Source organism: Sturnus vulgaris, chromosome Z (assembly GCF_052056855.1).
Source record: "Sturnus vulgaris isolate bStuVul1 chromosome Z, bStuVul1.hap1, whole genome shotgun sequence".
NCBI classification, from domain to species: Eukaryota; Metazoa; Chordata; class Aves; order Passeriformes; family Sturnidae; genus Sturnus; species Sturnus vulgaris.
In genome coordinates, this window is record NC_142283.1 from 79,809,667 (window position 1) to 79,837,071 (window position 27,405).

Below are 27,405 nucleotides of genomic sequence, written 5' to 3' on the forward strand. Positions count from 1 at the left end.
AAGCAGAGATTGCTCCTGGCTGCCAGGGAGGGCTGAGCACGGGCAGCCCACCCACGCAGCTGCGTCACCACCAGCGCTCCTGCCTCCAAGGCTCGAGCAGCACTTGCACTGATTCACCAAACACCCACAGTGGGGACTATTCTTGGAGATGACTTCCTTCCATCTACCACATCTGGCCATCCCGAGTCACCTTTAATTCATCACCAGCCCAGCCTGCAAGAGGGTAGGTTTTTCGAGGACTGGAGGAGCGAATCCTGGTTGCTGCAAGCTGTGAAACTTCATCTGTTATTAATCTCCGTGTTATTCCACAGCCCTAAAGGCTCTGGAGCAGCTTGTCTCCCATATTCCCTTCACATTGTTTCTCCAGGAGACCCCAGACCTGCTCAGCACGGTGCCTGTCCTCCATGAGATAGCAGCAGGAGGAGCTGCATGGTTCTCCCTTTTGCAATTCATGAGCTGGCTTTGACAACTCTGTTGCAATCACAGGAAATATGCTAAAATATTATAATGGGCCTATTGCCATTGAAGCCATTCTGTCCAACAGCAAAGTTGGATTTCATAAATCAAAAGCTATCAGCTAAACTATTCCAGCTAAATACTTCCTTCCCTTTGATGACAGCACTGGCAGATTCATAAGCCTCCCCTGTTGACCTGACAATAAAGACAAAGCAATCCTAGTCATGATTTCCAACTGAACTGCATTGCCAGTGTATGCAGATATCAGGAACTTCTTAAGGGAATCTCCTAAATAATGTGAGGAACTGGGGATTAAACCATAAACATTTCTCTCTCCCTGTCTCAGGCTTCATATCCTCAGCAGCAGAGCTAAGATTACAGCTCAGGCTCAGGATGTGGTACCAAGACAGCTGACAGCCTTTCTTCATGGACAGATCAGAATTATTGGTGGGGGGGATTTCTCTGGGGCCTGAAGCCTTTTCTCTGGGAAAGCACAACGTGCTACACACGTCCTTTTCTTGCAGCAACCACACCTGTCAGTCACTTCTTTATCACTCAAGTATCCCGTTGTTAAAGGTTAAGATTGGACATCTGGAGCTTTGATTGCATGGAAGAAGGGAAAACAAAAACAGCTCCAAACTCAGGCAAATGGTTGATGTCAAGAAAATATTTTCTTATGCTTGACACACAAAAGAATGATGGCAGAAAACAAGGAGGGTCCTTCTTTCTGCAAAAGCCCTTCTGCATATGGCATTTCTGACAAATGCCATAGTTTTGCAATCACTTTTTAAGCAACACCTGAAAAATGAATCAGAAAGTGAGCATGTTGCGATGTGCATTTCATCTCAAAGACTATTATATATATATATATTTTGTTAATTATCTTTCTGGCTTGCAAATCCTTCTTTATATCTAACTGTACACCTATGTACACCTTCACAGAAATATCCGGGCCTGTTTCTGCAGTCCCTACACAAATAAAATACCCACCCACCTGAATGGGGGCTCTTTTCAGATAAATGTGGCAAGACTGGGCCTTTGGTGCATACGTGCAAGTATCCTGCACGCACTTCTTAAAGTCATTAAAAAAATATAGTAGCTATAGATTTATAAGCAATCAAAATCTAAACACAGTAACACTGCACTTAATACAGTGAATTTACATTGCTCATTTATATGAAGCAAACAATGGAAAGGAAATGTCTGTGACCCTGTAATTACAGATTAACTGTAAATGCAGTTTTGCTTATCCTTTTGTCTGTCCAAAAGGATTTCTGCAACTAAAAAGAGGGATTTGCACTATTTCTATCGACATATGGATGCTTCTCAAGTGCTTTCCCATCTTTTTTGAAGTGCCTTTTGCAACATAACAGACTCCTTTCAGCTGATTTTGTTCACTTCGATCACCATGGTAAAGAAAAATCTCTTACTAAAGAAGGTAACCTTAGCAGAGCAGCAGCAGCAGCAAAGCAAACCTGAAGCCACTACTAGTCCCAAACTCAGGCAGAATAGGGAGTAAGGGCTCTAAGTACCAGCTTCAGTGTCATTACTGTTATCCTAAAACTTAATGCACAGCGAGACGGCCAACCTGCAGTGTCACATTGCTCTCTAAATAGCACTCCTCATCACAGCACTTCATTGTCAAAGCCCTTTGCACACAGATTTACAGAACACAGCAAAGACAAAGACCTCTTTTGCATATTGAATCAAGGAAACCGTTTCACCTGCAGGCTCTTGGGTGTGCTGCCTATTTCACAGGTAGACAATACGAGGGGGTGCTCAGTAACACGCAGGGTAACTCTAAGACCTAAAACACAGCACCACAAATAATATATTAAGCTTAAGCATTGATCCTTCACCTGCCCCTGGCTGGTGTTTCCCAGGTGAGTTCTGACACCTTCATCAAGGATTTGGGTTACTTCTAAGGCAATCAGACCCCGGGAGTCTAGTGTAAATTAAATATGTTCTCACATACCCTCTAGATCACTACTGGCCAGCAGGGACTTTTGAAATGGTGACTGTCATGCTTTCACTTTCTTTGTGATCATTTTATCTGTAGTGCGAGCAAGTTGCACAGCTCTCAGTATAGCACAGAGGCTTTTGAAAGAAGCTTTGTGCATTCATGCATTACAAAATCAAAATCCAAGTCCACATTTGGATTTAAACCCTCTTCCCCCACCGCAAAATAAAAAAATATCCCTCATACAAGACTTTAAGCTTCAAATCCTTGATCAAAGATCTTGTAATCTACATGAGACAAGACAAGGCAACAGCCCTAGTGCTTCAGAATAAGAACATAGACAGAGAAACTGTTCATTTAACTATGCCAGCACAGCTGAAGCTCCTGTGTCCTACCAGAATGAAAGGGCATATACCAGTGGCCTACTACAACAAAATAAACTCCAGTAACTTGTGGCATCTTTTCTGCTTCAGGATTTTGTCAACTGTAGCAGGCAAAAAATTAGGCTTGGCATACCTGACAGAGCTATGCTGATGACATTTAAAGAATACACCACCAGCCCTTTTACTATCCTAAGAGCATTCTCAATATACAAAAGCGCCACATTAAGACATCTGACATCTCAAGATGCATAATTTTAAAATAAGCATCATAATCTAAACCACAAAATAACTTCTTTGAATTTTAACTTCATTTCCTCATGCCAGCTTATTACAGATACCTGAAAGTGTTAACTCGACCTGCAGAACAGTGAATCAACATTCAGATACTTTTACAAAGTCTTTAATAAAAATCCACGAGGAAATGTGTTTTTTCTATCTTATGCTGAACCAAAAAATCAACTTATAAAATATAACTATGTTATATATAATCCCCTTGCTCTTCATCTCAATAAAACCTTGTGAAGTAGCTTGTTTCTTCAGCAAGGACTCTAATGTGATGCTGAGATGGTGGCTGTAGGAGGAAGTGCACACATTGCCATGTGTTAGCCAGAAGGAAAGCATCACAGACAAGTAGAAAGGAAGCACAATCAGCAGAGAAGAACAGAAATGCAAGACACAAGAAGGAAGAAGAAATAATCTCTAAAACAATATCACAACATGATTCACACAGTTACCTGTTGCTGTGAGTGGGACTTCAACAATCTACTCTATCCCAGCTGAAAAAATTTGTAAAGTGATGTTGTTTATTCCTAACACATCTATCTGCTATTTTTGATCAACACTTCGTGACATTACAGAACAAAGACTTTAAGTTATATATCCCCATTAAGCTATAATGCTAAAGAGTATTTTCAAAAACTTAAAGGCCAGAGAACAGTGTGTTCAATAAAATCTGGCAATACCCCAAGGTACTCGATCAGAAATCTATGTAAAGTCATACAGTCTATGGTAAAATTCTCCACCGCTGTTTTTCCTCTAAAGATTGGTGCTTTTCTCCGTAGTGAAATGGTAAATATATTAATGTGCTCTATTTATCCCTAAATGTATTGTAAATGTGCTTCTTATCTGATTTGCTTTCCAGGACAGCATGTACCCTGGGGCACAGAAGTTTTCCTTCTCCTACACTGTTACGGACCCAACTCTGCTAGCAGGAGAGATGCTGGTATCCTAGATCTTATGGGATGCAACGCCTTGAGGACATTTATATCAAACAATTATTGCATAACCTCGGGGTGTAACAAAACCTCCTACACCTTACCCACAGCCCACCCAGCTCCTGCCACGCCTGTCAGCTGCAGGTCCCCGTGTGGACCCGCAGGATCCCCTTGCTGTGCATGTGGAGGAAGTTGAATATTTCCGAGGGCATGGCGTGGAAGCCGGGGCGAGGCTTCACGTTGTCGTAGTAGTGGTGAGTTATAAAAATCCCTGAGGGGTTCATGGGGAAGGCCCAGAAGCCGAAGAGGTGCACCTCCTGGCAGAGCTCCAGGGCCGCAGTCACCAGGATCAGCCCGGTGCTGACCCGCTTGGCCCGCACGCCCTGGCCGAGCCAGTAGCGCGAGACGTTGATGAGATACTGGGGGTGGAAGTAATAGACGGCCTGCTGGGACTCGAAGTCGTCCAGGACGTATTTGACGCGGATGGACACGTCCGTGTTGCGCGTGTTGTAGAAGGCCGGCAGCAGCACGGACGCGTTCTCGTACACCTGGAGCACGTCGTAGAAGGGCTTCCTCCACTTCTCCAGCTTGTGGAATCTGAAGGGGAGAGGCTGTTGAGTGATGGTCAGCCCGTTCCCAGCAAGAAACCCCCAATGCGCTACATTTTCTGTGTTTGTTTTTTCTGTATTTGTAAGTATTTCTGACACGGGGATAGCTGAGATGATGCTTCAGTTATCGACAGAAATGATTTGTAGCTACAGCATCAGCATGAAATGTAGGGTAAAAATTCAGGGCGTAAAAAACCTCATTATAACCTTGTGGACATTTCTGATCATGTCTTGCTTCTCATGGTGTTATTGGAAGTATGTAATTTTTCCAAGATACGTAGTACACCATGCAGCACAGAGCTGTATGAAAAAGTGGTGAACGCCAAAGCTGGCAAGTGTCTAAAATGTCTAATTGCAACGTTTTGAAATCCAAAATCAAACAAATTATTTTATATTGCTTGAGAAAAGAAACATATTCCCCCGTCAAGAAAGGAAAGCAGCAATGTCCCAAATATTTCGCAAGGTAGCATTAGGGCATTAACAAATTCAAAATTAAAATCATCTAGTCAATCCTGTCTACAGTAAAGTTTCACATTTGACATTTATTTAAAACATGTGACAATGTCTGTTACTTTCTTTACTTGATGATCTTAATTTTCCAGCCTTAATGACTCTGATTCTGTGACTTCAACACATCAGGTGGGATCCAGTTTCTTTCACCCTGAATGTTTCTAAGACCTTTGACTGGGACTTGCAAGCAGAGAAGAGGAGGGATGGCTCCGTTATTTCAATTTTAATTTTAGCTTGTTGCCTTTCCATTTTCTATCATCAAAGTGCAGGTTTAAGTGTTTAACACATTTCTACAACTTGTTACTTACTCAATTCAGAATGACATGTATGATTCATAGAGATGGTATCAAGTAGGATTTAGGAAAAAATTCTGTGTAACAGACTTAAGTTAAAGGTAGATTTGGGAATTCAAGAGTGAAATGAAAATATAAAAAAAAAACAGAAATAACCTCTCAGTGATTATACTGGGATTGACAGTCACGACATCTGTCTTCACCCCAACATCCATGAAGTATTTCTCAGATATAGGAGGCAAATTGCATCTATAAAAGACAGAAATTAGTAGGAAAGTTAAAAAATTTCTTTCACCTTTTCAGGACTAGAAAATATAATTTATTTAAGCATTTCTGCCAAGCAACAATTCTACAAGCAGAGTAAGAATTTAAAATTATATCCAATGCCCAAATTATGCAATAATCTAACAAGTTCTTGAGTGCTGTGTGAAGACCTCACTTGTTCCCTCACCTGTGAGAGATGACTCCTCTTGGCAGGTGTAGCCAATGCTCATCTTGCCTCCTTAATAGCAATTTACCTATTTACTCTGGCAGTTTAGGATGCAAAATGGATTGAAGCTCCAAGACCAATCAGCCTATAAAATCAAAGACTTGCTGAGCAGTAGCTGAGATGTATTGAATAATTAATAAACTATATCTAAAACACTGCCTTTAAGATGCTTTGGTTTATACCCAGGAGAATTTAGAGGAAATGTTCCACAAGAGACAAATCAATCCAGATCTAATTAATCCCAAACTATCTGCTTTGCTTCCTTTTCCATTTATAAGCATCTCCCAACATAGTGTAATACCAGCAATTCTGACTCCACAAGTTCACCACAGGACATCAAAGTTATTGGAAGCAAACTTGTGAGATTTGCAAGCCTTGACTTTGCCCAACCTCCATTCACCTTGGCCTTGTCCTAGATACATCATCTCACAAAATTTAGAGCATCCCTCAGGAGACGCTGAAGTTACTGAAATGCATACTCACAAGCTACCACACTATCTTTGCTTCCAAAGGATATCCAGCTGAAAAAAAAACTTCAGCATGTGTTTTCAGGGATAAAACGTGGCCTGGCAACTTGTTTTACACTCAGTTTAAGCTAGAGTTGGGCACTAAGTGACACTTTGAAAGCTTTTTGAAGTATTTTGCTAGACTCAATTGAAAACATCACTGTTAAGACCTCCACATCTCAAAAATACTGCTGTGCCTAATTCGCAAAGCTGTCCATATTTCTGAGCAAAAACAGGGAGAGTACTGTGATGGTGTTTAGGGTAAGAGATGCTTACTGTTTTCACAATACCACTGTTCAGTTGTTAGGATAATTTCTCAAAGAGAGAGGACAGTTTGGGGAGCAGAAGAATGCACAAAATTCCCTCAAAGTCCTTCTCACACTCAAAAGGTTCACATCCACCTTACAGACAGTCTGTCTTTTTCAGGTCAGAGAATTGGTTTTGGCTATCCTTTTCATAGAGAATGCCATTTCCAGCACTTTCCTCTGCTGGTTCATGCAACTCAAGTCCTTGGGCACCTCCAGGACCACCTATCACTGGGCACTGCACTTATCAGATTATATTTGAGGAAAGTTTTCAAATAATCAGCTTCAATATTTCTGAACAGCAAATTCACACCAGGATTAAGAATGACTGAATGTGTTGAAGGCAATAAGGCCTTATAAAAATGGTCCCATCTTCACAAACTGTACTCTTGTCATAAGACTCCAAAAATTCATCCCCACCAAGAGAGCAATCCCATCTCTAAATTCACCCCGTGTTTCCCCACAGAGCTCTGCTCTGGCCAGTAGATGGAGACAGACAATAACTACTAGTAAATGAAATTCTGATGTGTATTTTATACATTCTATTGTACTATAACTAATTGCTTTCAGAATTTAGTTCACAGGGCAATCTGGGCTGCATGCTGCTGGCCACAAGGAGAGATATTCCCCAGGTGTCCTGAAGGTATAGCTGAATGTAATCAGCTCCATAAGCAGCTTGTGAAAAGTTTTAAATTATTTCACTGGTGTCCAAGATGATTCCTGATAGTTTGGTGGAGTGCTGTCTGGAAAGCAGATGTGTTCAGACCTGACCTTGAACACAAGCTTTACTTTTAAACTGATGTCAGCAGGCCTGGAGTTTTAAAACACTGGCACATTATTGTGCATAATGCACATTTTGGAGATGGCGAACCAGGGGTTTCTTTGGCACTGATATATTTATTCATATTCCAGTTCTGACTAAACCTCTATTTAATTATTGCTATTACCAAACACAACCCAATGTCTAAGTTCTCTAATATCTCCTCTTTTTTTTTTTTACTAGTTTTGATACAGTTCAAGGACGACTAGCAGTGGTAAAACAGGACCTCTACTAAAAGTCCTTAAACATAAATGAGATTTGTCAGACGTAATTCAGCTTCTGCCTATAAACTTGCCATCTCCATGTATCACATGGGGTGCTCCTTTCATCCATACTCATGGTTGTGATCCAACACAACAGCAGGGAATGACAGTAATTATTAAATGCATATGGAGTACACTAGGCTTTTAAGAAAAAAACTATGTGAAGACTGGACTTTCTCACAGATTTTTTTTTCAGTGAAAACTAAGATAATAGTTTTCTGTAAAGTTGGAACAAAAGGCAGACAAAGGGTCTGAAAAGAATGAATACTGAATATAGGACCTGTAAAATTTTCTCATATCATGTCAAGTTAAATAAGGCTGCACTGAACCAAAATCTGATCTAATTTTTGCTGGTGTGAAGTCAGAGAAATTAATTGTTTCATGCATAGTTATTCTAAACTGACAAAAACAGACCCAAGATCAGAAAATAGGCCAACTGAAATAAAGAGATTTCTCTTTTCTAGAGAACGAGTCATGAATCTGTGAGCTCGTGGTCATATGCCATGACCCAGGCAAAGAGCTTAACAGGATTTAGAGAGGGATTAGTCATGCATATGAATAAAAAAAAAAATCTTTCTCATATATATTAAAGATTATAAAACTGCTGCTAGACTCTCTTATCCAGGGACACTCATCGTGGGACATCCCAGTTTATGCAAAACCTGGATAATTCCACATATAGTGAGGAGCAAGGAAGACACTTACCCTTTAAAGTTATTCTGGTGACTCTGGAGGCCCTGTATTGATTATTGATTACACTAACTCCTGTTATGGAGCACCTGAGCTCTGCACCAGTCCAGAAACACACCTCTGAGGCACATCAGCTGTGAGCTACTAACATCTGCCCAAGATGCTTGTCACTCCATAGAGGTTGTACCTCTGGCTCAGATCTGCCCCAGAAAATTATGCCCAGGCTCATAGGACCCTGCTTATAGGCTAATAGAAGGATAAATCCATAACCTCAGTGGCAGGGGATATCCTGAAAGAGAGCATCAGACTTTGCCAATAAGTCAGTGATTAGCCCCACGAAGCTAGGGAGAAATAATTCCTCAAAGCTTAGGTTTCAAAAAATATTATAAAGTAAGATGTTTTGTGGTTTTTTTAGTTTGTTATTTTTTGGGTTTTGGGTTTTTTTGAAGCCACAGCATTTTGTGCAAGATGCAGGCTGGACACAGTCAATTTAGCAAATGTCATGTTTCCATGTGAGAGAGAATAGCTTTGCAATGTTCTATTTGTGATTAGGAGAGGCAAAAAAGAGAAAAAAAGGAGCTGTGGTGGTTACCTAAAGACGAAGTCTGCGCTGTCAATCTCCCGGCCACATCTGCTGTTCTTCAGAATTCCTCCATTCCCAACCACTGCACATCTCTTAAACTGGGAGCGGTGGTACGGCATGTCCTGCAACAGCACAGCAAGGAAGTGGTTAAAGACCCCAAAACACGGAGCCAAGTCTCTTTTTCACTTTTTCCTTTCTTCCCTCTGCGGCTGCACCCTGGTGCATTAACCATAGGATGTTGACACTGGTTCTGGGGGGCAATATTCCCTGTACACAAAGCGATGGGATATTTTGCAGTGCAAGAGATGACACAGACAGCAAATCCAAGTGGAAAAAAGACAACAACCTGTTCTTTTCCCCCACTTTCAAGAACATAACGAGTAATTTCAGACATTTGCTTTCCCCTTTGATTTCCGTGTTAAACCATAAATCAGTGTAGCTCAGGCACTGTTTTCTGAGCTGCCTGCAAACTGCTGGCTCCTCAGGCTCTGGTGTCCTGCTTTTGGGAAGTCTGCACACAGAGCTCTGGGGCAGCCAGTAAAGCCTAAGAAGTCTGTCAGACAGCACATTGCAGAAAGCAGCCCAAACTTTAGTGCTTCCCAACTCTAATTGTACTAATAGTATTAATGATTATTAATTAGCATTTGTACTACCAGCACTGCCTTTGGTCAGGCATTTTTTGGACTTGTGGAGGATGCATCTTCCTGTAATCTTTGGGCAGAATTCACACACACAGAGATGCAGCTGCTGCCGAAGCCAGAGAGAGTGAAAATCACATCTTGAGAACAAACTGGGCTGTTAGGGTGAGAGGGCTGTGACGCAGAGCTGAGCCACGCTACACCTTATGAATATGTAGGGAAGTGCTTATATAAGCATGAGAGTGCTCGTTTTTGGTACATACATATTTTATCAATAATCTCATGCTGCAAACTACAGAGGGATGCAGGAGTGGCTTGACATTTCTGGGTGATTATTCCCAGGATCTTTCCACGGCATCCATGAGCCATGAGGCAAAAAGGGCATGCAATTACACCTGTCTGAGAAAAGCAGCAGCTGTCTGACAGAGAGGAAATATGGAGCTGTCTGTGCTTTATGCAGTGATTTCTTAACACAAAGTGCCTCGGCAGCCCTGGAAGGGAAATCAGAAGCCAGGTGCCCATGCTCAGCACAAGGCTCTTGCCCCTACAGCATTGCTGCTGTGTTTTCAGCCCTTTATTTCCTATATGTGCCAGGCTGCAGCCCTGTTCCTATACTGAAGGTGGCTTTGGTCACTGCCCAGACTCCCAAAGGCATTTTGGCATGCCTTCACAGCATCCTGATCTAACTGGACAAACACCACAGAAGCTGTAGCACACTCCTAGCAGGTCTCAGGCATTCAGACGTTCATGCACTCATCTGCCTAATGAGGCAGGGTTTTGAGGATAATGCTTCTGGACTGAGATGTACCCATTCTTTGCACGTCTCCAGGTGCCAAAGTGCTTTCCTGGATCCGAGCCTTTCCCCTGCTCCTGCCCCAGCTCCCCACCTTCAGATAACAGCACTTCCCTGCTTCTCAGCAGTGCTCAGAAAACCAGAGGATTTGAAGTGGTTGGACCCTAAAGGACAGGTTCGATGGCACAAATCTAAGTACTTAACCTGAATATACGTCTGACTTTTGAAAAGGGATACATTTCAGCTACCCCCCTCCAAGTATGCTGCTGTAAATTGGAGGGGTATGCCTTGTGATAAATCTGCAGCCACATCAGCCCATTCCTGCACATCAGTCACTATGTGCAGAGCAGATTATATACTGATTATAACCTTGAATACCCCTGGAGGTCAAGCATCATTTGCTAGAAAGGTTTTGAATAATCATTATGATGAGTACATTTAAAAATTATGAAACCTGTTCACAGATAATCTGCAAACGGAAATAAGTATAAAAATAGTCATTGTGAATATGATTTATAAAATAATCATGCCAAAACCAAAAGCAGACCTACCCCCAAATGTTAGATTTATTGTATGTGAATATTATACTTTAAAAGAGTTCTGATCAATCAGTGTCTCTTTTATTTATTTTCTTACTTCATTATCCACTTTGCTCCTAAGTCACTAACATTCTGCAGGAAATTACACATATATATACATACATGTATATAAAAATATATTTGTATGTATGCATGTGTATGCATGTATTTTGCAGATGACCACCAGAAAACATATCTAGATTTAGATAATAATCTAAAATATTGTATCAAAGATACACATTTTTAAAATATAAGCAGTGAATTTTGTAGAAATGTCAAACAACTGCTAAATGCTTGGCTATAAGGATAGTGCCTAATGCAGCAAGTACAGTGAAGCTAATCCTGCAGATGAGCAGAGGCACCTTTGGAAACATTTTGAAGATTTCTTGGTTGATATGAAAGATTCCACTCGTGTCCACTTCATATTTCAGTTTAGTTCCCAAGGGAGTATTTTTCTGGGTGGTGAACAGAAAGGATGGGGCATTGCAACACCTTGACAGAGTAGACCTGTGAAATGAAAAAGAAATAAAATCAAGGAGCTGATGGCATGATACAGAATTTTCAATTGCTGTTACTCCTAATGAGGTATTTTTCACCACAAAGACATTTTTTAGTTGTAGGATGAGTAAAATGGTGGTTTGCTGAATTTTCCTTCAGAAAACTTCCAATTAGGTGAAATTTTCTTTGATTGAGAAAATTATGGCAAAACAAAAAGAAAAGACAGAAAATGAGAGACCTGTACTTGTCTCTTCTAGAGAAATACTTGTGCAAATTCTGCCCTGCTCTAGTTCCCAAAGATGAGCTTCTGCCTCCAATATCCTGGCAAAACCACCTTAATGAATTTGTCCCTCTCTACCTTAGACATCTTCAACACTTTATAAATTATATCCTTGTCACTGGGCAGGAAAACCTTGATTACAACAACAAAAAAAAACAACTTTCAAAGATCTTAGTTTTGACCTTGGCATTGCACATGTCTGTGTCAGGAAGGTGATGTGGCCCTGACAGATGGGTGCCAGGCAAACTGATCATGCCTAAAACTCCAAAATCCAAATGACCAAAATTTTCTTTGTCCTTGGGACAAAACGGAAGAAATTCCAGTGCAAGAGCTGCATAAAGTCCCAAAAGAGAAAAAATATTCAGCTCTGATCACTTTGCCATGTTGCATATGAAATGTAATGGGAAAAACAGCTTTGCAAATAAGATTCCCTTTTCCAGCTCCCATCCTTCCCTGAATGCTTTTCTTCTTTTACTGGTGGCACTGAAAGCCCTGACTTCTGCTCGTTCTTATTCCAGAGATGGTTTATTTCTCAGTAAATGCATTTGACACCTTTAATGAAAAATACGTGTCATGGTGAATGTACAAGCATGAAGACAAAGCCAAACGGCTCTCAAATAACCCAGATTAAATGCCTTGCCTCTGGGGTGTGTGACCTCATATTCAAAGTTGGAAGAATAAGCCAGTCTTCTTTATGGGCTTTATTACAAGCACCAGAAAGCAAATAGAGAATTATGCAAACATTTCAGTGATGCCCAATTACTCTCATATACTTGACTCATGCAGGATGGCACAAAATGACCATCAGATCACGGCAGCAAATGAGACTGAAAAAGTCATTGAATAATGTCTAACAGCAAAAATAATTACAAGCAGATAGTGGAATTGAATTGTTATAGTTGGGATATTAGAAAAACCTCTTCATTGGCTGCTCCTTAAGGAATTGAAAGAGATGTTTTTCCTTAATGTCCAGCTGGTTTTCCAGAGGCAGAGTCCTTTATGTGAATGCCTGATATCTGATAGAAGAAGACTCTCGAGGAAACTGCTTTCCTTAGTCTCCAGACACAAACTCTTATTGTGATTTTTGCCCTTCCTCCCTCTCTGCTGCTTAAGTAGCTGCCATTTAAAATCTGCTGGATTGTCCCCATCTCACATGATGGTCCAGGACTGGCAAAGCTCAAAATTCCACAGCTCAGAGGGTTACATGTTTCAGCCTTCTCCTAAACAACCTCCAAACTCAGAGATCCTGGTTTGCTTTTGAGGGACAGCAGCTTCCCCTGATGTCTCTGGCCCATGGAACACAGATCAAACAGGCTTTAGACACTTCTTTCTTTTTAATTACAAGCACTATTGTTGTTCCTGAAACCACCTGAGAAAGATCATGTTACATCTGGGTGCCAGTGAGGGTTCCTGGAGCAGTGATATATCAGTCAGGCAGGTACAGGCAGTGAGAGGAGTCTTTCATCTCTTTTTTTCTCCCAGGGCACAGGATGGAGAGGGGTTTTTTGTTTAATGTGCCTGAGATGGATTGATGGTCCTCCTGGTGGTCTTTGGATAGTCCTTTCTCATTGCTCCCACCTCTACTCTGGCCTCTAAACCTCAAAGGGCTCCTTTCCATACCTCAAAGTGCTGCTTGCTCTCTGGGCACAATCATTACTCCTCTCACTCCAGATGTTATTAAAATAATGAGCTGTAATGCTGAATGACTCCTCTCTTCAAAATGGGCTCTGATAATTGCCCATCAAGTAATTTCCAGGAAAAATACAGGGGAAAAAACCAAACCAAACCAGCCCCAATACCACCACCATTACCACCACTAACAATAAAAACCAACAGAAACAAAAAAAAAAACCAAACAAAAAAACCCACAAAAAACCAAAACCAAACAAACAAAAAAACACCTAAAAAACTTAGGTGTGGAGATCACGTCGGAGAAACTGTTATGAGCCTGAGACTAACAATGTTATTTTTAAAGATGTCAATGACTAACTCAGCACATGCATTCTCACATTCTCTCATTAACTCCTGACAGCTATTTCCTGGAATCATGCAAGAAAATTTGGGATAAAGCTGGGGGCCTTATTATAAACAACAGCTCTGAATTGTACTAGTGACTTGCAGACTTCAGTCTACAGCACTTACCCTGAAATAGTTTGTTTTCTCAAAACATACTCAAATATGGTACTGGAATATATTAATATATAGCATTCAAAAATTGTTTTCACTTCAATCTATGTTCCCTTCACAGTTTCAAAAGCTCTGTCTTGAGAGGATCATGGAGGCCCTTCACCAGAGAAGTTACTTGAAGAAGGACAGAACACTACAGAAACAAACTGAGAGATCTCTGACGACCAGGAAAACAAATGTAGAAAATCTGTAATGGCTGAGAAGTCATTTTAAAACAAACAAACAAACAAACAAACAAACAAACAAACAAACAAAAACCACAAAAAAAAACAAAAAAACCCCCCACCAAAACTAAAAATAAGCCCAAACAGGCAGAGAAAGTCATAACCAAGGTCTGACAGTACCTGAAACACCCAGAAGAAATCCAGTTTGAGTATTTGCAAATAGTTCTGTATTGCAAAAAAAGTACTTGCAAATACTTGCAGGCCAAATTTACAGTATCACCAGTGATATTACCATTCCAAGCCAGAGAGTTAGGTTGATGTGTTAGGTGCAGACATTAAATCTCACCTCCATCCTCACTGCTGCCCAAATAACACTTGGAAGTCTTTCCCACACCAAATTCTTTGCCTTTCCTGGGAGACTGTTCCACATGCCAGAAAAGCATTCTTTCACACTTGCTGCTATTTTTTTTTTAAGTAAGAAGGAAAATCCACATTTATTCAAAAGGATGGTACTCCAAATGTTGTCATGCTTGCTCTTGCTACCCATATGAAATTTTGATCTCTCTGCAGGAAGCTAAACCCAAACTAAAGTAAATTTTACTCAGTCTCATTAATGTGAGCCATTCTTACTTGAATAAATTGGCTTCTGTGACATTCATCTCCCATTTGCACATCTGTAGGCTCTTCCATCTGTCAAACAATTCAGTTTGTTTCACCCTAAAAGATAAAAAATAAAGAAAAAAATAAAAATTAAGTTTACTACAAGAGCATAATTTCCTAAAACAGCTGCAGATAGAGTACCATGCAAATTGATGGGGCAAATCAGTCAGTCTAGACAGTACAAAATTCATAATCTCTCTTCTCTTTTCTGCTCAGACATAGCCACTTTAAGCCCTGTGTATGCAATAATTGATGTTTGGGACTGATTTCTTCTCCCTGATAGGCTTTCTCCATTTTTTTCAGGATAAAAAAATGCAATATTAAACAAGAAGCATTTACTCTAACAAAATCTGCTGGGTAACAAATGGGTCTCTACCAGCTGGGTTTGGGGGAAAAGGTGCACCCAGCAGAAGGGCCCAGGGAGGGGGTATTGGAAAAGGGCATTCATTTGGCCAACTAAAGCTGTATTTTGGTGAGGTTCACTTAATCTGTGAGCTCCTACAGCAAAACACTGTAAGTAAATTTATTTTATGAACAATTTATGAGCTCATGTATAGGGATAAGAGTCTGTGATGGTAAGAGGAAATGAAAAGCTCTTTACACAAGGATCTCTACCACCTCCTCTGCTAATCAATATACCTGTAGTCACATTAAAAAACAAAACAAAAAAACCAAAAACAAAAACAACAAAACACTCCTATTTCAACTAGGCTGATAAAGGATGACTCATTTTTTGATGATATCACCAATTCCAAGAACTTCCTCACTGAAGTTCACACATATTCTTGTTCGTTTGGACAACAGAGATAATGAAGGCTTTGCAAATAACTACAGGTAGGAAGCAACTGCACAGTCTAGCTAAGAAATTTGTAAGTCTGTGATTTCTGCTAGATTGACAGGTCTTAATGAGTTCTCTTCAGGCTTGAGGGCTTTTAATGTTTGAATAAAGCAAAGACTTTTAAGATAATTATATATTTAATGTGAGTAGAACCTAGCATTTCCCAGGCTGAGGAAGTTACAGGAAGGAATTAGGTCATATTGTACTTTCTGTAGCCCACCAGAGCACATTAACTTGGAAATCTTCCATTACCATAAGGGCTGACTTGGGAAACACAGCACATTTGAATCAAGAACATCAAAAGTGACCAGCAGAGTAAAAGATCTGAATGCCAAATGGCATCTAGAATTTAAGGGTAACTCATATCTAGCTGAGCAGGACTCCACTACCTTCCTTGGGCCTCTGGGTAAGGTGAAGAAAAAGGAGAAATTCTCTGTGTCCTCTGATTAGTATGAAAAACAAAAAAACCAACCAAACAAAAAAAGTCGATTCAGATCTCCTCATCTTCAGCAGAAGTGTGACATTCTCACCCCTCCTATTTATTTTTAAGTGCTGCGAGTCAGCAAGCAGTGCAAAGTGTGTTACTTGTGCATCCTTCATCCAGTGCAGAAGGCAAGGACATAACCTACATTTTGCTGTGCACAAAGTCAGTGAGGGAGACATGCTCAGATTCGTGCAGACCTGGAGCAGCACACTGTATTTTCTGTAATTTCTATAAAATTTCTGTCGCCCTGGCTGCCTGTTATGCACCTGTGGAGCTGCACTTGGAACTGACATTCCCAATGCACTTTGCAGACCTTGTACATTGCCTGTAACATTACTAAATTACTGGCTTTAGAAGTGGTGAGGGATTAAGCATAATCTAAGCACCTAAACTCAGTGAAATGCTGAAAATGCAAAAGGGCAACACAAAAATTACCCAGCTGTGCACTTGTCACACTGGCAAACTCACTTTTTTCACCCATTTCCTTCACTGTGGTTTCATATATACATCTCATTCAACTCATTGGTTTCCTGACTTACTTACTGGACCAGAAAACAAAACTTAGAGATATTTTATTGTTTCCCAGAATCACATTTTCTTATCTTTTCACCGAGGGATTTTGAGTTGTGAAACTCTCTGCTGTTTGAAGAGGTCAAAAATACAAATGGGCTCAGAAAATATCTAAACAAAATAACAGAAAGGGCTATTGTTTACTCTGATTACTCCAGTCTGGATTCCTTCTACCAGTCCACAAGGCTCCATGCCAGTATTTATTATCAGGAAGGGCTGAGCATTTTCTTTCTTATTTAGCCTTCACTGCTGGCCAGTGTCAATCAAAGAGCCTTAAGGTAGATGGACACTTGCATGAGTCAGTCTGGCTGTTCTTACTCTTTAATTACTGGAAATATGATATTACAAACACTGTGTTTAATTCTCAGCAATAGTTCTGGGCCTGACCAAAATGCCTCAATGTATGGGAAAAGCTTCCATGATTTGTAAACGGACCTCAGATTAAATTCAAACACTGCTTGCACAGGTAAGAGAAGGTGAGGGGTCCCTTCTGAGATCCTTGTTGATGTGATCTCTTGAGACTTGCATCTTTTGACAGTGTCAGTGTAAGATACCATTCCATCCTGCCTCAAAAATAACATTTTTAGCAATGCTTTTATTGCTAAATAGTTCTTCTTTTTACATTTATTTCATACTTACATGGACAAGACCTTCACTTCAATGATGTCCTGCCTTAATTCCAGGCATTTTGTAGAGTTGTACTCCAAAGGCCCTTCATAAAACTCAAAATATCTGAGGAAGGACAAGAAAAGATATCATAAATAAGGTTTAGGCTAGAATAATTGTCTTGCACATCAACAGAATTTTGCTGGAAGTTGTCATTTATGATTTTTCCTAACTTAAGGCTGCACTGCCAGGCCAATAAGCAGTTTGCTCCATCACAGGAAAGCACAGATGTCCCTGCTGGTCCTAGAACAGTCTCCCATGCCCACTTTGTCCATTCCTACAGGAGTTTATTTATCTGGAAGCAATGACAAGGGCCAGCTACATTTTCCAGCAGTCAGCACTTGGCAGCTGGAACTGAAAGTCAGGGCAAAAGTGCTGATCATTTGAGGAACACTGTTCCCATCTTTTGGGTGCCTGACTGTTCTGGGTTGGTAAAAACAGTTCCATAAAAGTGCTAGAGGTTGTATTCTGTCTATGGAGGCTATTCCATAGCTCTTGAGCAACTGAGCTTTTCACTGGGATTTACTCTTTTGGTCTGCTTGGAAGGGAATGGAAACAGGGATTATATTCTGGAAAAATAATTTGAGAACAAAAGGATTTGAATGCTCAGACACAGCACAAATAACAGTGGTATTCTTGATTAAAATATAGACATAAATATTTACTTTATTGGCTAATTTCTTTAACTTAGTCACTGGACTGAAGGAGAAGAAAAACACAATGGCAGCTACTCATGCTTAGGGGAAAGAAATAGCCCAGGCTGTCAAGTGCACTCAGTGAGTCTGTATTGAAATTGCAAACAAGATTTAGGGTTTCAATCAAGCTCTGCATCAGTTTCACTCCTAATCATTAGAAATCTGTATTAAAACCTAATTCCTAAGACCTGCACATCCCCATGAAGCACTTGAGAGGACAATGAAAAACTAAGAGAAAATTACCTGGAGGAATTGATATTATAAACAAGGCTAGAGGAAGCTGTTTTGATGGATTCTTTAAAATCCTGGAATTCCTGAGGCTGTAACTCCAAGCACTCAATTTCTGAATCTTCAGTGGGAAATATAAAGGTAAGATTCATGGGAAAGCTTTATTTAAGCCATCACTGGAAATGTAATATTTGAGGTTTGTCTCATTGCAAAATAATATCAAAATTCATGTTTGACCTATGTGTGAGTGGAAAAAGTCCAAGAGCCTCCCAAAGCAATTTGCATTCAACTGGGAACGTTTCTGTCCTGTCAAGTGCTGTTTTTCTGTCCTGTCAAGTGCTGCTTTAGGTGTCTACTTCACCTCTCCCTGAGGTTTTCACCACCTCAGCTTTTTCAAATGCCAGTGAAAGGCACAAACCTTGAGAGTGAAAGGAGGAAGCCCATGCTTAAAGGTGGCAGGAGGAGAATAGAAAAATTCCTAATAAAGAAGTCAGAAAAACACAATAGCTCATCTTTTAAAAATGTGCCTATTTGTAAATGTGTATGTATAGCCTTCAAGGCAACAAAAAAGAAATTTTGTGAGTTTTGTAGAGGAAATGATACAGTTAAAGTATTCCAAAATCAATGAAAACCCTATGAAAATACTTCTTGAAGGGAGACCTAGCATGAATCTTCATCTGGGCTCTCACCAAAAGGCTTTCACTCTCCTTCCAGCTGAATTATTCACTGGGCATTCAGCATTTGCTAAGGAGCAGCTGAAATCCACGGCCCTGGCACATCTCCCATGTGCTTGTCTTGTTGAGCTGGAGCTGAGCAACTTGTGAAGGAGGCTTCAGCTGGGTTTGGATGCAGAGCCCACCTTGCTTGCACCAGGCCAAAGCCCTGTGTGGATGTAGTCCAGGTAACTTCCCAAACCAAACCAAAATCTCTCTTGAGACAGCACCATAGAATTTCTTACTGATCACAGAATTTTCCAGGGCCGAAGGAGTCCCCTCTGGCTACCAGTACAGACAATGTTTTAATCCTCTGAAATAATCATTTTTCTGACTGTCTTTTGTGGTATCAATCCTTTTCTTTGGCTCTTTGAGTCAGACAGTGCTGGCACCCTGGATGTGCACGTTCTACACAGTAACTAGGGGCAGGTACACACCCCCACACAACACTCAGCACCTTACACACCCCTCCTGCTTCTTAGGGTGTGCAGAGCGAGCAATGACTATCAGCCTCATCCTCACCTGTCACCTAACACTTCATTTCAGTACCTTGAATGTGCCTCAGGACAGATAAGCAGAGCAAAAAATCTAGATTAGCATTTATTTTTATCTTTCCTGTGCACTTCTGGCTGTGCTGCTAAGTTAGAGAGAGGCAGCTCAGATGTCAAACAGCACATGCTGTCACGTGGGAACACCACAGCATGGGAAAGCTGCCTTCAGCCTGTGGCATTGAAGTCAAAGATGTCATTTTATGAAATGGAGATGAAATTTCCTGTGTTCCAGCCATTCCCTTTGATCATTGCCTGTTTACTCAATCCACGAACCAAAAATAGAAATGAAAAGGGATGCATTACCTCAGCAGCAGAAGGTTAAGGAGGAAAGGATTGGGTCAAAAATAAACCACTTCTGGATCTGAAAGGAAATCAATCCATGAGGCAACACTGCATTTCTAGGAGAGCTATTCCATGAGCCTACAGTTTGAGAAAGCTCAGGACTGTCCTGCAAGCCTCTAACTCTGACAACAGCTTCAGCTTTCCCAACAGAGCCGCTGGGAGCATTGAATTCACCATTTGCTACCTCGTGGAAGTGCAGTCCATGGGATGGGCTGGATGATCAATGGCAATGTCATTCGGCACAGAGAGGGGAGAAGATGCTGCTGGCCATGGGGCCAGTTTGACTGAAGCGAGCTCAGTGATCCCAAGCTATTGAATAAACATCCTTTGGGCTGTCCTTCATCAGCCCTGAACCCCACTGGAGCAGACAGCCAGCCACTAAACCCCCCTTAGTCATAATGCTACGGATGCTGCTGCACGTTGGCTGCAAGTAATAATGGTGCTGCAACAGCATTAAGGGTTTTTCAAGACAGTGGCTGGTCAATAGACTCAGGAAAATAGAGTTCTTGTCTTTCTCCCAGGAGTGTTCCTGCTATTTATTTGCTTCACAGCGATTCCTCCTGCTGCAGACACGGTGGGATACCAGCAGAAGTTGTTCCCTGGAGCACTGGAAAACCTCTTCCCACAGAAGTGCTTCACAGTTTCCTTTCCTAGAATGCAGCTTTTGCACAACACCAGGCCCTAGCACAAGGGACATGGGTTCCCTCAACCTCCAGAGATGTCCTTTAAACCTGCATCCTCATCTTGCAAGGGTCTGGTCCTGCAGGGAGTGTTTGGAGATCAGGCCCCCGCACTTTCCCAGAGGAAGCATCAGTCTCACCCACTCCCTGGTCTCTGAGAGTTCTTTCTGCCTATTAACTCCCACTCTAAAACATGTAGTTCCCTGTGAACGAAGATACATTTGCCTGTCAGAAAGCTTAATTAGCACAAATGGAAACTGTCCTCCCCATCATCCTCCTCAGTCTGATCTCCAGCTAAGAAACAAGGGTATAGTTCAGTTTATTTTGATTTATGTTCTTGATTAGTGACAAGTGACAAACCTGACTGCACTACTTACTCCTTTTGCTACGGAAAAGGTCTGTGTTTTGGCTTTACAAGAATGACAGTCAGGTTTTATTATCCATAAAACAGAGTTGATCTGTCACTGCCATAATGTCCTTTCCCTCCATTTTTCTGCTTCCCGTGATGAAACATAAATAACTTTTATCCCTCTAAAGGTCACAAGTCTACAGGAAAACCAATACAAGAATTCATGATTCTTTGCCTTAAGAACACAACTGCAAATAAATTACAACAAACAACTCAGTTTCCCAGGGCACTGGGCACTACACACCACTCACTGCTCTGTGTTTGCTCACGTCAATTGTAGCTTTCAAACCTAAAACACTTTTCCAGGATCAAATATTGTGCCTGAACACCACACAAGCTGCAAGTGCTCGGAGTGGGCTGGTTTTTTACAGCCCACTGCACTGAGTGCCCAGAAATTAGATGCTATTCACTCTGTAATTTTCTTTTTTTGACTGACTGAAACGTTCTTTTTTCCTAACCTTCATGTCCCCCATTGCAACCTCACCTCCAGCTGAGCTGCCTACTGAGCTCACTAGTGACAGACACATTTGGTTTCTCAGTACATCAGCTAACACTTAGGTCTTTGATCATCTGCAGTTGGGCTGCTCCTGCTTTGATCAGAAGTAAGCTTTTCTTGATCACACTACATGAATTAAAAAGCCCGAGACTTCAATCCTGCCTTCAAGTGACGCTTGGGTTGAGACACTGATTTGTCTGATATACTGAACAAAGTTTTAAAGTATAATTTAGTGCAATGGTCAGGCATCTTTTAAGTAGGAGCATTTATTTTCTCAAGCTGCCTTCCCATTCATTCTGCTCATTCCTGCAGTGCCAGTTCTCGACGCTGTTTGCAGTGAGGCTGCAGCTCTTGCGCAGCAAGACTGCAGAGCATCGCAGGAAGGATTCCACCTACCCTGCAGGAAAAACAAAGATCTTTCCAAAAATATACATTATCCAGTGACTAAGAAATGAGAATAAATGAACCAAACCCTGCAGGCTTCTACTAAATGCCTGCTAAGAGTGTTGTCCAATTAGCAGTGCCTGCACTCATCACCACGGACAGATCCATGGCCAGCCTTGGGTCGAGATTCACCTTCTTTTCTCAGGAACGTCTCAAGTGTTCCAGACCACATTCCCCAAAGCACAGGGGACTCATACCATCTGGCAAGGCCTGCATGGAATCTTCAGGTCCCTGGAGCAAAATTGCTGCTGGGGTGGAGCCTATCACAGCTATAGAAGTCCTGGAAAATTTGGAGTAGAACACAGTAGGTGTTGACTTCATCAGAGCCCATTGTGAGAGACCAAATCCCTCTGGCCTTTGCTTCTCTTAATGCTTCAGTGTCACAAAACCAAAACCCACAAAATCAAAACCCACAAGATTTGGTCAAAAGTTTTAAGGGCTTTACATCAATTCAGGGGTTTTCTCCCTTAATAAAAGCATCCTACCACTTTGCTTGGCCTGTTCTACCAGGATTATTTTGTCCCATTGGGAAGGGATGATCCCTGTTCAGCAGGTAAAGAAGCTGATGTAGATGTGGCAAGGGAAGCAAGGAATATTTGACGCTCTAAGACTAATTTAAACTTCACCAGGACTGTGGCACCAAAAAAAAAAAAAATCACTTTGCTGCTTGTGCTGTTTCTGCTGTTTGAGAGCCTGAGTTCACTTGTCCACAACAGGATGGTGCTTGAAAGGCTGAACTGAGAGAGGAAGAGCTGTGGGCTCCACAGAGGAGACTGGAGAAATAGCTGGCCTCTTCTACACAGCTTGATGAAACTATTTGATTGCCTCATCCTTGGGGACAACAAATATTAAGAAAGACTGTTCACGTTCCTCCTGTCTACCATGTGCTGATGACAATGTCACTGGCAATAACTGGTTTAAATCCAGTAGCATCTTCATCTCTAATGCTAGTAGATGCCTAACTGATCATGAACTTTTAGTATGCTCTGTAGGTGGGAGCAAAATATGCCACCATAAGCTGTGTCATATAAAAAAAATAAAATATAAACAAGAGAAAATATATCTCTGTATACATTTTGTAATAATATCTCTTCTGAATTACTGCATTCAGTTCTGACATTTCATCTTTGGGGTTTTGAGACACTGGTGAGAGTTACAAAAGGACCTGCAGAAATTATCTGGATTCTAAAAAATTATGAGAGGCGTGTGAAGCTTAATCTAAACATATGGTGACTGAGTAAGGAGATACTGCACCAGGAAGCAATTACCAGTGGCAGGAAGGTTTTCAATACGGTATAGCAAGGAAAAATAGTATTCAATGCCTGGAAGCTAAAGATAGAAATGGCATCTTGATAGTTCAAGACTGGCTTTTTTCTAGGAGAACCAGAGTAACTAAAATTCAGGATCTGGAATTCTTTTCCAGGAGATTCTTGTAGCTGAGGTTAAAAGCTATTGATTCATGAACCCACTGATCACTCACTTGGGATATTTTGATATGTTTGGTCTTACAGAGTCATAAGTTTTTCTGGGGTTTGATAATAGATGGTATTAGATAGGCCTGTTCTTTAAGACAAGGACAGTTTACCAAGATATTGTGCCTGTCTTCCAAATTAAAATTTTTGCTTTCAAGAAACCAAAAGCGCTCCCATGGACCAGCCCTAAATTCCTAAGTTTGACCTTCTACAGAGGAGGAGTGGTTTTTATATTTCTGTCCTTTAAAGGCTGCTCTTGGATAGCTCACTGAACATCCCCAGAAAAGTGGAAAATGCAGTTTATTTTCCCCAGAGGTGCTCCTTTTCTGGATTCTTTTTTTTTTTTAACCTGGTCCCATGCCTCCACAGGTATCTTACACATCTGTGCAGTCCAGATGATGGTTGTGGTGCCCCGAGGATATGTTTTTCATCACAGCTGTGGAAGCTTCTGGCAAACTGGCACTGGCTGCTCACTGCCATTCTGATTATGATCTCCCATCTCCAAATCTCCACACACAGATCACTTGGCACTGCTTGGCTCTGCTGCTCATTACCTCGTTAGCAATGTGAATTTACCAAACATCCACTCCTGCCAATGGCACGTTGTTCCCTTCCAATCTGTCCACTGATTTGGGACACAAGCCTCTCCACGGTTTCAGCCTAGCACAGCACCACAGTAAGTTGCAAAACACAGCTCCACTGCAGCAGTCGTGGGTGTAGCAGCAGGAGCTCCAGCAGAAAAAGCCCTAAAAGGCACAGTGAAGTCCAGGCTGCCTCCTGCTTCTCCCTGGAGATAAGCCCACCTTGCAGTCCATCACCACCACCACGGATTCCCAGGTCCCCTCTGACACTGACATCTTCATTTAGAGGTTCTCCCACTGTGCAGTGTGTGAATTATTTGTTGGAGACTACATTGAACTTGAGTTTCAGGGACACATTGGTGCTTCTTGTCTTTCACTGTATCAAACCAACGCCGTCTCCTGACAAGCAGCAGTGGAGTATGCTGCAGGAAGCCCTGTTTTCCCAATTTCATTTCAAAACCCTCAGATTTTTAATAAACTGCTGCTTGGGCGTTTTAATCAAGCCCTTTCCCATTCACTCTGACTAAAATGATCAGCTGATGTTGTTATCTGTACGACCACCCACCTAGAAGGCATAGCAGAACTCATGACAACCCTTCTATATCAATGACATCTCAAAACCCACATTTTAGCTTATTGCAAGTAACTACTTCTTTTTTTTTTCCTCCTCGTGGTTTTTAGATTATAGGATCCTTGTATGAGGAACTCAGCAATGTGACTTAAGGAAAATCCTAAGCCCTTACGTTCACTTCTGCACAACATGCATGTTATAAATCAAATTGATTCTACTTTTTATTTTGTAGCCAGTGGGGACAATGCTTCATAACTGTCATACTAGAGAATTCAGTGTACAAATTGACAGGCCAAAAAGTATAATCCCCTATCACTCATCAAAGGCTTCTGTGGTCTCACCACAAAAACTCTACATTGAATATTATCTTCAGCTCCAGTAGACTGAAGAGAACACTATAAACCAACTAATATGGCAGATAAGTCATCCTGTGGCAGATAAGTCATCCTGTCATTAAGGCAGATCCTTGCAGTGAAGAATTATTTAAGCATGAAGACTCACAATCTCAGTAAGTTGCAAAACATGTTCAAAGGAGAGCAGGAGAATCAGGACTCTGGGAAGGGGTTATATATATCACTCATAACCAACATTAGATAAAACCCTTTACCTGATTCTCCACAAGGATGCTGGAAGGTTTAATGATGCTTAGCACAAAGTAAAATGCAAAAGATAGAATTATGGGTAATGGGTGACGCACAAGAATCAAAAATAAGCCAGTGTTCAACAACTGATTGTTATTGCATCTGTGTGGATAGTCCTCTTTTAGTTGAAATCCCTGTGGTTGAAATCTCTATGGTTTTGGGGCGCTCCTTTTACTTCTTGAAAGTATTCACAATTCCTTTGTTATCTAGAAGGCCTTCAGCAATGTAATCTGATTTGAAATGGAGGCTCTGGTGCCAAAAGGGCCCAGCAAATTGAGATCTGTCAAGTGTCTGCCCAGAGCAGTATTAGGTGACAGAAACGGGATCCACACTCTCGGTTGCACCACACACATGGCATAAGCTTTTATTGCCATGGGCTGCTCCTACACGGTCTGAAGAACTGTCAGAAGCACTGTGATGAAACCTGGGTTTGCTGAGTTACCCCAGCCCAGCAGAGCTGTCAGAGCAGTGAGAGAAGTGTGTTTGATTTCAGACCTCAGCCATCAGAGGACTGGAGCCCCTCTGCTCTGGAGCCAGCCTGGCACAGCTGGGGCTGCTCACCTGCACAAGAGAAGGCTCCAGGGAGAGCTCAGAGCCCCTGCCAGGGCCTGAAGGGGCTCCAGGAGAGCTGCAGAGGGACTGGGGACAAGGCAGGCAGGGACAGCACACAGGCAATGGCTTCCAGTGCCAGAGGGCAGGGCTGGATGGGATCTTGGGAAGGAATTGCTGGCTGGGAGGGTGGGCAGGCCCTGGCACAGGGTGCCCAGAGCAGCTGTGGCTGCCCCTGGATCCCTGGCAGTGTCCAAGGCCAGGTTGGACATTGGGGTTTGGAGCAGCCTGGGACAGTGGAAGGTGTCCCTGCCCATGGCAGGGGTTGGGGCTGGCTGAGCTTTAAGGTCTCTTCCAACCCAAACTATTGTGTGATTGTATCTAAGGAGTGACTCAGTGTTTACTGAAATCACGTAACACCTTAATCTTCATCTCTTTCTTACTTGATCATTTTCATGCAGTGTTTAATCTTCACTGTTCATTAGTTTCCCTAAGGCCACTTTCTCATAAAATTGGGCTGACTTGCTATTCTAATGCATTTGTTCTTTCAGCGTGCTTTTGCTTTGGAAGTCCTTCATTTTCATCTAAAACTTCACTCCTACAGGATGAGTTGTCAGCATCTCTACACCCTGTATTAAATTATGTAATTAAAAGATAAAGAGTAGTTCTAGAATATGTTCAAGTTGATACCACATATGCATGAATAAACATGTGTCTCTCTCTCTCTATATATAAATGGTACAGGTTACATATTCATACTAATTTCAATTAATATCTTTTAGCACCTAACCTTTTACAAGAAGGTGACAGCACAGCAAACTGAAGAGCTATGCAGTGAAAGATTTTCTCTGTGCTTATGCTGACATGCAATTAGTTTTGTGCATCTCAGACAGCTCTCTGGAGTCCTGTAAATATATACAAATAAAATCAGTTCTGCGAAATGTAGTCTGCAAGTTTTCCATTCAGTGGAAAGAATTATTCATTAGAGGAAGACTTGTTTTCATTTTATATCAGCAGCCTAAAGTTGAGTGTCAGATTAAGACTCTCAGGAGATGTGTGGTGACAACACAGTCAGAAAGTTGATCAAAGGTAAATAGTAAACAATTTTGACACAGCTCTGCAGTAGTCACCACACAGTCTCATCTCCACACTTACGCAGTACCTTTTTATTTTCCTATATTCCCAGGTTTCATACAGTAGACAAAAGGATAAATAATATCTCTAACACATTTAGGTGAGAAACATGTTGTGGGTAGACTGAAAAGCTTTCAGCTCCACTGTCACTAACACAGAACCACAGAATGTCCTGAGATGGAAGAGACCTGCGAGGATCATCCAGTCCAGCTCTTGGCCCTGCACAGACACTCCAAAAATCCCAACTGTGCATCTCTGGAGTGTTGTCCAAATGCTCCAGGCAGTCTCAGGGCCATGCCCATTCCCTGGGAAGCCTGTCCAGTGGAGGCACAGTCATTGACACACCACATAACTCAGCTTTGAAACACACTTCTTTTTTTTATTTATATTGTAAATTTTTCCAGTTTATATCTAGCTTGTGCAGCTTGTTTGTGTAAAAACCACTTGCACCTTGAACCTCTT

At 41.5% G+C, this 27,405-nt stretch overlaps 1 protein-coding gene across 2 annotated transcripts in view; it reads right to left on the reverse strand.

Moving 5' to 3' along the window:
- Positions 1-3,089: 3,089 nt before the first annotated feature.
- The window catches only part of ST8SIA5 (ST8 alpha-N-acetyl-neuraminide alpha-2,8-sialyltransferase 5), a 41,667-nt gene continuing 17,351 nt past the window's right edge, over positions 3,090-27,405 (reverse strand). For both annotated transcript variants that reach the window (XM_014894861.2, XM_014894863.2), the window contains 6 exons: positions 17,411-17,503; positions 14,850-14,936; positions 11,453-11,597; positions 9,091-9,203; positions 5,581-5,673; positions 3,090-4,610 (listed from right to left, as the gene is read on the reverse strand). In XM_014894861.2, coding sequence (XP_014750347.1) covers positions 4,148-4,610; positions 5,581-5,673; positions 9,091-9,203; positions 11,453-11,597; positions 14,850-14,936; positions 17,411-17,503 — 994 coding nt within the window. In that variant the 3' untranslated portion in view covers positions 3,090-4,147. The remainder of the gene's footprint in view (positions 4,611-5,580; positions 5,674-9,090; positions 9,204-11,452; positions 11,598-14,849; positions 14,937-17,410; positions 17,504-27,405) is intronic.